Source organism: Myotis yumanensis, unplaced genomic scaffold (genome assembly GCF_028538775.1).
Source record: "Myotis yumanensis isolate MYYU_CA2020_CCGP unplaced genomic scaffold, mMyoYum1.0.hap1 SCAF_2, whole genome shotgun sequence".
Taxonomy (NCBI): Eukaryota; Metazoa; Chordata; class Mammalia; order Chiroptera; family Vespertilionidae; genus Myotis; species Myotis yumanensis.
Window position 1 is genome coordinate 196786653 of NW_027223753.1, and position 12609 is coordinate 196799261.

At 36.6% G+C, this 12609-nt stretch overlaps 1 protein-coding gene across 3 annotated transcripts in view; it reads left to right on the forward strand.

The window, feature by feature from the left end:
- The window catches only part of SLC33A1 (solute carrier family 33 member 1), a 36174-nt gene that overhangs the window by 17185 nt on the left and 6380 nt on the right, over window positions 1-12609 (forward strand). The window contains exons 4-7 of one of the 3 annotated variants that reach the window (XM_070406938.1): window positions 1143-1260; window positions 4258-4473; window positions 5066-5262; window positions 6604-10963. In XM_070406938.1, the coding sequence (XP_070263039.1) occupies window positions 1143-1260; window positions 4258-4473; window positions 5066-5233 (502 nt within the window). In that variant the 3' untranslated portion in view covers window positions 5234-5262; window positions 6604-10963. Of the gene's footprint in view, window positions 1-1142; window positions 1261-4257; window positions 4474-5065; window positions 6089-6603; window positions 10964-12609 lie in introns of those variants that run through there. The other 2 variants (XM_070406939.1, XM_070406937.1) reach the window with 2 other exon arrangements.

Sequence of the window (12609 nt, forward strand, 5' to 3'; positions counted from 1 at the left end):
TTTTCGTGAGGCTCTCCTCAAGTTTATTGCAAGCCCTCAAAATTTCGTTTTTTAGCTGTATATCCTCCCTTTCTGTCATGTTTTTTTGTCTCCGCATTTTTTATGCTTTCTTGGTGCACCCCCTTGTGGTCTTTGTGCGCAGTCTTGTTCTAATTAAGCCTTGATTGTTGTAGTTAATACTAGAGGGATTTGACCACCAGGTCGACTGGCTGTGAGAATCAGCTGTGGGAAAACTTCTGTCCTCTGGGGAGGTGCTAATCTAGCCTTTGCCTGAGGCGATCCGGCAAATGGCTCTGCGCAGGGCTTGGGCGGGGCGGGCTCAACAGGGCTGGCGGAGGGAGCAGTTATGGCTGCTCTCAGTCCCTTCCCAGAGGCTCTGCTTCTCAGAACCCCGGCAACCGCTGCAAACCTCGGAGAGAAAGCTGTCCTCACGTTCCAACTGATGCTAGACAATCCCGCTTCTCCCGTTTGAGTCTGAGTCCCTAGAGACTCGCCCAGATCTGGAGCTCAGAGTCTGAGACTCCCTCCTGATTGAAAACGACAACTGCGCCCTCAGCCACCAGCCCGCTTTGTGCACGCACCTCCGCACCTTTAAATTTTCCACACTGCGCCTCCTCTGAGCCTCGGTATGCTGTTGTCTTTCCTTCTAGTTGAAGAGTCTCTCCTCAGCCAGCCTTCCTGTGGTTCTGGGTGATGTCCGTTCCGTCTTTTAGTTGTATTTTTGTTTTTTGTTTGTTTTTTTTAAATAGATTTTATTGATTTTTTACAGAGAGGAAGGGAGAGAGATAGAGAGTCAGAAACATCGATGAGAGAGAAATATCGATCAGCTGCCTCCTGCACATCTCCCACTGGGGATGTGCCCGCAACCCAGGTACATGCCCTTGACCGGGATCGAACCTGGGACCTTTCAGTCCGCAGGCCGACGCTCCATCCACTGAGCCAAACCGGTTTCGGCTAGTTGTATTTTTGAAGTGGTTGTTAGCGGCAGCAATCTCCGGTGTTTAACCGATGCCGCCATCTTGGTGGTCTCCAGCTTAATAGATTTTAGATACAAGCTTCTTTCCTGCGGTAGACACACAGATTTCTGTTTTAGTTGTTTTTTAACCTAAAATGGAAGTCAGCTCCATTTTTTTCCCCTATAGATTATTGCTTGGATTAGAGTTTGCTCTGCTGGTTTGGTGGACTCCTGAAGTAGAACATCAAGGGGGATTCCCTGTATATTACTATATCATGCTGCTGCTGAGTTATGCGTTACACCAGGTAAGCTTCTTATAGTTTTCTGAGGAAGTAAACTGTTCCTGGTAAAATAAAAAAAGACATTTTTCTACAGTGGCTTTAAAATAATGATAATAAATTTTAAGATCTAAGCACAGATCTGACAATGAAATTATTTGACAGTGTACTTTAACCCTTACTACTTTTGATTTAATGAGTTCTATTAATAAAAAGAGTGCTTTCTTTATTCATTTCATTTTTTTGTTCATTTGACAAATATTTTTTACATTTCAGAATTTATTTCAAACTAGTAATTCTATCCTTACTAAGTATTTCTCAGTCCATCCCTAGACTTGGGTTCTTTCTTTCCTCTAGTCCCAATATTTTTTTTCTTTCTGTAAGTATTAAAAAATAAGGATGGCTACTGGGTTAAAGGTTACAGGTTTTTGATTTAGATTCTGTTTTGAAAGTTATAACTTACTCTTTGTGGTTTTGGAAGCTGTGTGTCAATCTGTTTTTCTTTCTTTATTAAATATGTTTATAATCCCTAAAGAAAGTGATACCCACTTTGCTATAGCCTAACCTAAGCTACTGTTGCACAGTGGGGTTTTGTTTGGGGGCAAGTGATTCAAGTAAATGGCAGATGCCCAGCAGAATCCTTGGGACTCAACTGCAGTTATTGCTAATGTGTATTTTAGAGTCGCTTTGGATTTTTCAATGAAACCTAACTAAACGTTTGAAAGTTATAGTTACATTTTGAAAGTTATATTTATCGACTCCTCACTTTGTTTTTAACTGAAACTAAAAATATGTCCACCAAATAATCTCAGTAATTTTTTTGCATCCAGTTGTCTCATTTAAAAGAACTCCAGTGGATCATGTCTGACTATGCAAACCATCGAGGCCAGGGTGTCAAATGTAATTTTCTTTTATTTTGCAATACTTAGTTAAATAAAAGTTAAAAGAAGTGCTTTAGCTTAACAAATGCTTTACTACCCGTCTAAGTAAAAGAAAACTATGATGTAGTAGTCCAAAAATCGTTCATTTGGCTTTAGATTTCATTAGAGAATTTTTTAAAGTGTAGTCATTGAAACCCAGACAACCAGATGCTTTGTGGGAGAAAAGGTACAAGGCCAAGTAAATTTGAGAAATGATACATGACACAACCCCTCTTTATGTAGCATCTTAATCATTCCTTCAACAAATATGAAGTGGACACTGATTCCGTGATAGAAAACATTCTAAGTACTAAAGTATAACAGTGAATAAACCATGCCGAAATCCCTGCCCTAAGGAGTTTATATCCTAAAGGCTTTCAAAAGGCCTACAGTGAAAGGGACCTGTTTAATTTTATGTAACAGTGTTTCTCAGTCTTATTTGATATTGTAACATCCCATGGGACAATATTCAAGGGAATGCTGTCTTGGAAGCATGGTTTATTTCCATATTCCTAAATGGAGGGTTAATTCTTGCCTCTTAAGCACTTTTGCCTTTAAGATTTTTTTTCTTCAATTTGTCACATACATTTTGAAATTTTTTTTCTATGTATATAGACAAAAATTATATTTGAGTGCTTACATGTATAATACATATATACATAAAATAAATATACACACATATATGATACTAGAGGCCCAGTGCACAAAATTCCTGCACAGGTAGGGTCTCTAGGCCTGGTCAGCAATCGGGGCCAATTGGGGCCTTTGGGCTGCAGGCCAGGGCCTTCCTTCGTTCTGCGCTGCCCCCCGGTGGTCAGCACACATCATAGCGAGAGATCAAACTCCCGGTCTCCTGGTCAAACTCCTGAGGGGACACTTTGCATATTAGCCTTTTATATATATAATAGACTAGTGGCCTAGTGCATGAAATTTGTGCACGGGGAGGGGGTATTCCCTCAGCCCAGCCTGCACCTTCTCCAACTGGGGACCCCTTGGGTAATAAAATTACCTTTTTAGTAGTATAGATAGATTATATAGGATAGGATTGCTTAAATGGGGGGGAAAGGCCTTTTTCAGCAGGAGGAGATGCTCTTGACAGACAAAAATACATAATCCCTATATCTGGATTGATAGCTAGCCATATGCACTATACTGCCAAACCAGTCATTAAAAAATTGAACCTCTTTCTTACACCTTACACCAAATAGCTGTTGCCCTTAAAACCCCTCCTCAGCCCTCACCTTAGGTTTTGCCTTCGCAGGTTTAGCCAGATTAGGTTCTGATTGGTCAGTTTCTATGCAAGTCAGCATCAAAAGCTCCCCCTCCTAGGCAGCCATTGGCTTCTTGCAGTTTACCCAGATTTGGTTCGGATTGGTCGGTTTCTATGCCAGTCAGCATCTCCAGGCCTATCTCCAGGCCTGATCAGAGAGGCGGGACTGATCAGCAGCCGCCCCAGGCTGCTGGCGAGCAGGCTGAACTGCTGACCTCTTGGAGAGAGAGAGAGAGAGAGAGAGGCTCAGCTGCTGGCAAGGCCCGCCTCTCTCTCTCCGAGAGGTCAGCAGTTCAGCCTGCCCACCAGGCCCTGCCCACCTGAGCCTGTGCGCGTGCAGCCTGGCGTTTGGTCGTCCCTTTGGTCATTTTGGACGTTACGAACCCTGGCTCTCTATATATAGATATTTAGTTACAGTACAAATATGGGGTTTTGCATATTGCTTCAAGGCCACCTCATCTGTCATTTTCTCATTTGAGCCTTCCTTGACTACTTATAGTAAATTAAGCTCTCATTTATCTAAGCCCCAGTAGTACAATTTGTATACTTCTATTTAGAATACTTACTGCATTTCATCATATTTATTTATTACCTATTTTCTCAGCCTAGAATAAATTCTTGAAGGGCACAGAGAGACTGTCTTAGTCATCTTTATATTGTCATGATCTGGCCTAAAGCCTAGTCAATAAAAAATGTTCAATAAATGTTTTTTTACTTGAGTTTAATAAGGGTCATGAAAATTAATTTTAAGGTTTATAATTTTGATTTTCTTAATTCAGACTATAGCTTTATAAAGCCTAATCATATTAAAGATGTTTTACATTTTCCTTGTAGGTTACATTGTACAGTATGTATGTTTCCATAATGGCTTTTAATGCAAAGGTTAGTGATCCACTTATTGGAGGAACATATATGACCCTTTTAAACACCGTGTCCAATCTGGGAGGAAACTGGCCTTCTACAGTAGCCCTTTGGTTAGTGGATCCCCTCACTGTGAAAGAGTGTGTAGGAGCATCAAACCAGAGTTGTCGAACACCTGATACTATTGAGGTAAGTATGTTGTAATTTTAAATAACATTAAACTAATATTAAGGTATTAATTTCCTCGCTTTGCCTTTAGAAGTATATATCTATTTTAAAAACCATGTCTGCCCATAGTTTCTCGTACAGAAATCTACATCTTTCCCATCATAACTAAGGGTTTTAATGCAACTGAAATCAATAAGAGTAGTTTACTTGAGGATGCTTCTCAACAAGGGAGGAGCAGTCACTCTTTCCACCTAGGATCGCTGTTGTACACAATAGGTACTTAATAAATGCATTGTTAATAGTTAAGTTTTTTTAATGACAGCAAAAGGGAAATTTCATTAGCTATTCATTTAACAATTATAGGTAAAACCAAGTAGTTAGTAGTTTGTTGATTATTTCAAAGTAACCATTAGCTGACTTTTGGAGTATTGTTTATAGCATGAGCTAAAAATTGCTCTAACCTTCTTAGTAGCATTAGAAAGATTAAGATATATTAACATGTAACAAAAATAAATTTTGATCAGTCTTTTAAATTACAAAGTAGAAACATGTAAGTTTGTAAATACTTCCATTTTGAAATTATGGAATATTTATTATAGTTTTATTTTTACAGCTTTGCAAAAAACTCGGTGGCTCATGTGTTACAGCGCTGGATGGCTATTATGTGGAGTCCATTATTTGTGTGCTTATTGGATTTGGGTGGTGGTTCTGTTTTGGTCCAAAATTTAAAAAGTTACAGGATGAAGGACTGTCTTCATGGAAGTGCAAAAGGAACAATTAATGCATTTATTACTGGACATTCTAAAAAAGGTAACTATAGTTTTAATTCAGAGAGCTATGATAATCAGTGAACAGGAGTATAAAATATTATTTTAAACACGGAAATTATTGCTATAAAATGCCAAATGGTTAAAAAATAGAGACCTCTCTGCATACATGATTATATTTTTCCTTGACTTGTTAGTGTATTTACAGTTCACTTAAGGTCAGGAAATTTGTTCTAAAACAACTTTTTAGACCTTGTTTGATTTATATCTTTTTAATTTACTGACCAAAGTATTTTTTAGGCAGCAAAGCATAACCATGCAGTCAAGTATTGTTATCAGTTCCTATCCTCAAGCTGTATTTAAAATTTTAGTAAAATATATTCAATGGAAAAGAGTGTGATAAGCAGATATTAATTATAACAGTCCTGACCTGTTGAAAGTTAAACTTCATTTTGAATTGCAAGTTGTTAAATTCTATGTGGAATTTCCTGAAAAGAGAATTTAGACTGCTGACTGAAATGCCATTTTAGTTGTTATTTTTCTGACCACAACCACATTGTACTAATGAATATGTGTTTAAAAGACTATTTGAAATGTAGTTCCTGCTTTTGTAGGCATTAAAGATTTATAAGAAGATTATTCAAACTATTTTTTTATAAAATGGAAGCTATGATATTTAATTTATTGATTCCCCTGTCTACACTTTTTTGGAGTTTTTATTTCTTGTTAACTTTTACCCTAAAGTTTGCATATGTTTTTGTCATAAGAGCTACATGGCACACAGAAATCTCATGAGGGGATCAAATTTAGTGTTAAATACATGTTTGTGGCAAAGTTTTGAAAATAAAAATTAAATGTTTTTTCTTCAAGTAGTTTTTTTGTTTGTTTTTTACCAGAAAAAAAAAAGAACAGTAAAGCTTTCAGATTAAGTAAAATTTAAGTGAAAAAAATGTTTAAAGCAGTGAGACAGAGATATTTTGTGCCTTTGATAAATTAAATCATGTGGTGGAAGAATGTTTCTTAATTAAGCACTTTACTGGTGAGAAAACATCTCACAATTACTTTATACCAAATCAGGTACTGTATTTCCACTTATTAAAGCACAGTCTTCTGTTTGTAAACGATAGCAGCCAGTAGAGAATGGCTATTCCAGAATTAAGCTTTTTAGTACTTTAGAAATTTCCAACATATTATGTACATTTGGTAATAAGGTTCTTTGCATATTTTGTGTTGTGTATTACTCTGACTTTTTAAAGATTATATAGTAAATCATTCAAAATTGAAGTTAGAGGAAAAAAAGAGATTATAAGTAGAGTCTTACTTAGTAATATTTTTTTTGGAAAATATACACTAACTCCTGTTTTTTTTTAACTTTATAACATAGGTTGAATTTTAGAGTGGGGTTTTTATAAGTAATGGAGGATAAACTGGGTGGGAGAAAATGGCATTTGGCATCCGAAGAAAGATAGATGAAGGCAGCGGCCTCTAAACCCGTGCATGGCCATTGGGAAGCCAGTGTTGGGCATTGGTGTCAGATTCTGCAGAATCACCTAGAAAGTCATCCTACAGACAAGGAGACTACACCAAACAATAGACTCCAGTACTGTGTCACATGTGAATTATCATGTATTATAATCAAAATGTTTACTTGAATAAATAAAAAGCCCACTTAACTATCATATGTGAAATGTTTTTTGATTTTTAGTTTTTGGAGTAGGGAGCTCACATTGCCAGAATTACCTTTTATTTCTTTTTCATTCATGTTATTACAAATTATACATACTTTCCAACATATTTTCAAGTACAAATATTTAATGACTGAAGTTTTAAAATATTTTTAAGCTTTTAACTATGAGGTGGAAGCCAGTAATTGCATTTGCTCTAGAAATTAACAATTATTTTAAACGAGAGGCCCAGTGCATGAATTCATGCATGGGTGGGGTCCCTCAGCCTGGCTAGTGATCAGGGATCAGGGCTGGCTAGCCGGGGACACACACACACACACACACACACACACACACCGCAGGAGGTTGGCCGGCCATGGGAGGTTGGCTGTGGGTGCGCACTGACCACCAGGAGGCAGCTTCTGCATTGAGCGTTTGCCCCTTATGGTCAGTGTGTTGTCATAGCGCCCGGTCGTAACAGTCACTTAGGCTATTATATATATAGACCAGAGGCCAGGTGCACGAAATTTGTGCACTGGAAGGGGGGGGGGGTTCCTTAGCCCAGCCTGCACCCTCGCAATCCAGGACCGCTGGCTCCTAACTGCTGCCCTGCCTGCCTGTCTGATCACCCCTAACCACTCTGCCTGCCTGCCTGCCTGATCGCCCCTAACTGCCTCTGCCTGATGCCCCTAACCACTCCCCTGCCTGCCTTATCACCCCTAACTGCTCCCCTGCCTGCCTGATCGCCCCTAACTGCCTCTGCCTCGGCCCCCGCCACCGCGGCTTAGTCCGGAAGGATATCTGAAATGACGTCTGGAAGGTCGTTTGGCTGTCCGATCTAATTAGCATATTATGCTTTTATTAATATAGATTGTAGTCATTTGGTTATTTGGATACATGCTTGTAGTGCATCCAGAATGACTTATTAATAGCTATGTTTAACAATATAGCAAGCATGTCAAACTCAAAAGCTAACACAAGCCAAATAAAACAGGTTTAAGTTTATGTGGGCCACAAAAAAATAAAAGCTTCAGTTTTCATAGAAACATAGGTTTATTTCGATAGAGACATGCTGAATACAAAGGGATGAAATAAATGAGTAATCGCTAACAAAATAATAGTACATTTTAATAAAAATTAATATTTTTTCTTGAACATTAACTTTACCACGCACTGAATAACTGCACAAATTAATAAGCATAATCCAAATAAACCTACTTTTCTTGTTCTCTGAAAGTGAAATATTTCCTGTTGCACACATCAAACAAGTCAGTACAAGACTAATGACATGGCAATCGGCTGCTAAAATATTCAAAGCTAGTATTAGTGGAGAGAAATCATGTGTCTGCGCGTAAGGCGTGTAAGGGAAATGAATGCAACACAATTATAGTAATCAGCCATTAGCGAACATTGTAGTTCATTATTAATATGTCTAACAGGATATTGTAAAAATTAAGTCACAAAATTTTTATTAAAACTTTTCTTACATACCCTTATATTGGTTGGATCACAAAAATATTTGTTGTGGGCTGCGAGTTTGACATGCTTGCTATATAGCGTACATTGATAACTGATGGTGTTTTAACAAATAATCTACCTAAATCTGAGGGTCTGTTTATTGTAAATCAATAGTACTAGAAAGTACTGCCTATTTTGTGTATTTTATTTTTTTTACTGATTAATTTTGATAAATTCTTGCTTCAAGGATGAACATTAACTCCTCTGGTTCATGTATATATTTACTGGCTAATACTGGTTATGAACATGTCTCTTTATAGCACTATCTCCATTTGCACAATTGTTGTAGCCTGTATACATCTAATAAGAGTTTGAAAAGTTCTTGTAAGATCAGCTAAGACTAAAACTAAAAACTCCCTCCTTTGTAAATATTTTAACTTTGCTTGACCAATCATAAAAAATTTGTTCAACACCTAAAATAGACTGCTTTTTAAAAAAACACACATATTAAACCTTTGAAATCTAAACCTTCAATCTAAACCTATTATTTTATTTCATTCCTTTATTACTAGGACTTTTCGGCTAAACAGATATCAGTGGAGACTTGAAACCCCTGAATTTCTTGTAAAACTAGATGTAATTTTTTGTTTCTCTGGAAAGAGCTCTTGTTAAAATCTTAAATGGACTGTGATCCAAAAAGGTGTAAAGTCCTAACCTTACTGAATGTGGGCTGTATGATGAATTGTAAACATAAATTTGAAATAATAGTTGTAAAGCTAATGTTTAAAGCATCCTGAAAACAATTTTAAAAGAAAAAATCTACAATGAAAACTAGAAAATTTCTGTTTGTGCTACTGATCTTGAACCTTGAAGGGATTAGGACAGATAAGATAGTACTGGTGGAAGAGGGACGTAAAGGTGAATTTTATCCCACAAAAGATATATCTTAGCCGTTTAATCCTTTTTTTTCTGATGAAAAACTTCTATTTTGCCTTAACAGAAACCCCCCAAAATTCATTTTATATTAAATGGTGGAGATCAAGATTTAATATAATACAAGACCAGATTTGTTTTTTTTATTTTGGGGGATCATATTTTCTCATGTACTTGAAAGGAGTAAAACTATGTAACACCGAACCTGCTAAAAATAAAGAACCAACATTCCATGCAGATTTCCATAGTGTATTTTACCTTAGTATTAGAGAAAGTAAAAAAAAAAAATGTTATAACTAGGTTACATTTAATAGCCACTTTAGTTACAGAGGGGAAGATGATACAGTGCATTGTAACTACTGACACTTTTAAAATATATATATATATATATTTTTATTGATTTCAGAGAGGGAGGGAAAGATAGAAACATCAATGATGAGAGAGAATCATTGATCAGCTGCTTCCTGTACGCCCTACACGGGATCGAGCCTGCAACCCAGGCATGTGCCCTGACCAGGAATCGAACTGTGACCTCCTGGTTCATAAATTGACGCTCAACCACTGAGCTATGCTGGCCGAGCAAGACTTTTTTTTTAAACCAGTGTCTTTGATTTCATTCTCTGTTTGAAGGTTTAAAATACCTATTTTACACCATGTTCTTTTCCACTTAGGCTTAAACCCTGCCTGATTGGGCAAGTGCCAAACTGTCAATGCAATCATTATTTAGTTTGAGGTTGAGAGCCTTCCCATTTCCTTACCTGTTGAGAACTTCTATTAGATTCTTCATTTTACCTCTCTAAATTTTTAGCAAGGTAGAATGGGCATGGAGAGCTAATATTCCTTGGTGGGATTCTATTTTGGTAGAGGCAAGTCCTGTATCAGGGCAGAATAATTAATGTATAGGACTCATGCCCTCCCCTTAAGTGAAGAGGAACTTCATTTAACTGTTGGATTATAAAGATTGCTTTTTAGGAGTGTGTTTTGTTTTAACGTTGGGGGCAGAGTGGACATTTTGTAGGAGAAAAGTTCTATGTAGCAAAATGAAAATTCTGTGATTAATCATAGTTCATCTTTAAAACAAATTTGCCAAGTATATAATTAAATATATATTAAAATGTCAATAGTATTAATTTGCATAGCTTATATGAAGTCTTGAAGCACTGAGAAAAAGGTTGCTACTTTTCAATTGTTTTTTATTGTCAATAGAGACATAACTTTTTATAAGCATTTTGTGTGAAGAATAATGTTTAAATAGCACTACAGAAATGAATAAGGTATTGGCATAATTCTTAGAGAATTATCATAAGTCTCTAAAATTGAGTACCCTAGTCATTACAGTTAATCAGTCACTATTGTAAAATATAAATATTAAAGCCTATTCTTTTCATCAAAATGAAAAGTAAACTGTTCATGTTAAGTTTAATAAGTGCTAAGATTCTAATGATAACCTCAGGAGGGAAATATTTCAGAGTTTCACTATCCGCCTTTCTAAATTGGGCTTATTACATGATGGAGTGGAATGGCAGAGCAATGCATACAAATAGGACAATCCTGTAAGAATATTTAATTCTGAACTTGATAGAAAGATTACAAGCTGCTACAGGCATATATCTATACATTTTCTTAATATGTTGGTGAGTCTCATAGTTTTTGATTCTTACTTTGATTTAATAAATTTATTGTCTTCTTTGCAATAAAAATTTCTTGACATCTTTCTCCTTTGAAGGTTCATGATTTACTCAGCAAAGAAAGGGCTATGGGAGAAAGGCGGTAAAGAGTTATTTTTTGTAGAATACTCTGGAGAGGCGGTTTTCTTTTACATGCTTACCCCATCCCCTTCTGAGGACAGATGCCGTGTTCAGAGTCCCAGGCGTAGCAAAGCAACTCTAGCTTTATGGTTAAGCTTACGTGGCCATTTTTGAGCGCTTAACCTAGTCATACTGACTCCAGCTGATTATCTCTGACTGAAACATAGCCAATTTATAGAACAGCTATCAGTTCATTAGTTGTCTTGGCATAAAAACTTTGCTTGATATGAACGATAATACCTAGACCAATCATAGTTTTTTTAGGAAGTCATACAAACAGTGTGAGATAAAAAGTGTGTGTTAGTAGTGAAAGGAGAATAAAAAATACACAGCGAGGCAGACATTTATTTGTTGGAGATAGGTTAATATTTGCAACACTAGGTTAATAATATTTGTAGGGATCAATGAACTTCTGTTTCTGAGGAAGGGGCAATGTTGGTCCCTAAACTCAAGAGAGTTGTATTAGATCCTGAATGTAGCCCAAACTATATTCTAGACATGAGACCTAGCTATGTTGCAATTCCTGATCATTGCCAGATAACCAGCTTCAGGTCCTTTGTTTCTACAAGTATCATTATACTATCCAAAAGTCTTCCTCCACCTATTTAAAAAAAATAAAAAATAAAGGTATAATTTACATAAAGCGCAGGGATCAATTAGAATGGCATACAAAAACTTTGCTCCAATACAGTTCTGTCCCCTCTATCCCCCTCCTATTGTCATACAAATTATATCTTTATACATTATAAGCCCATCAGCACGGTTTTATAAATACTGTTTTATCTAGTTGTCTTTGAAATCATACAGGAGAAGCAAAGATTTATAAATAAAAATACATTTATGCGGCATTTTATTTTTTTGACTAGTACTCTTTAATTCATGTGAATTCTAATTACTAGTTCCCTAAAGGCTGTAGGACTGAATTGGTCTGGAAGGCAGAGGAAGGGAAGAAGAGGAGGACAAAACAGAGGAGCAGGAAGGTTAGGTAGAGATTTTGCCGTATAGAGAACTGAAGAGGATATCTCTCATTCAGCTAATATTTAATAAGCTTCTCCTATGTATCAGGAGCTGTCCTTCACACTGGCTATTTGGGCATAGACACAGACATAGTTAAGAGACACAGTCCTGACCTTCAGACTAGTGGAGAAGGAAAGGAATAAACATAAAGCCTGTTGGTCAGTCTATAAAATTACAAATTTAATTTTATGTTGTATATGGTGAGGACCTACTTTGTTGGGGTCCAACCCCAGCAGGTCCAGGTTCTTTATGAAAAAGATAGGCATGAGAAAACTACACCTTAAAAGTTACTATAGAATGTAACTTGAAAACTTCTAGAAAAAGATTCTTTCAAAAGCCTACATTTCATCTAAAATTGATGCTAAATGTTACCTCAATTAGATTTCCTAGTGCATTATGTGGATAAAAAATGTTTGGATTCCATCAAAGAAATCCAGCAGTTAAAAAAGAAATTCCTTTACTCACAACCCCCACCCACCTAACTAGCCCAAGAGCATTTTTAAAAGAACT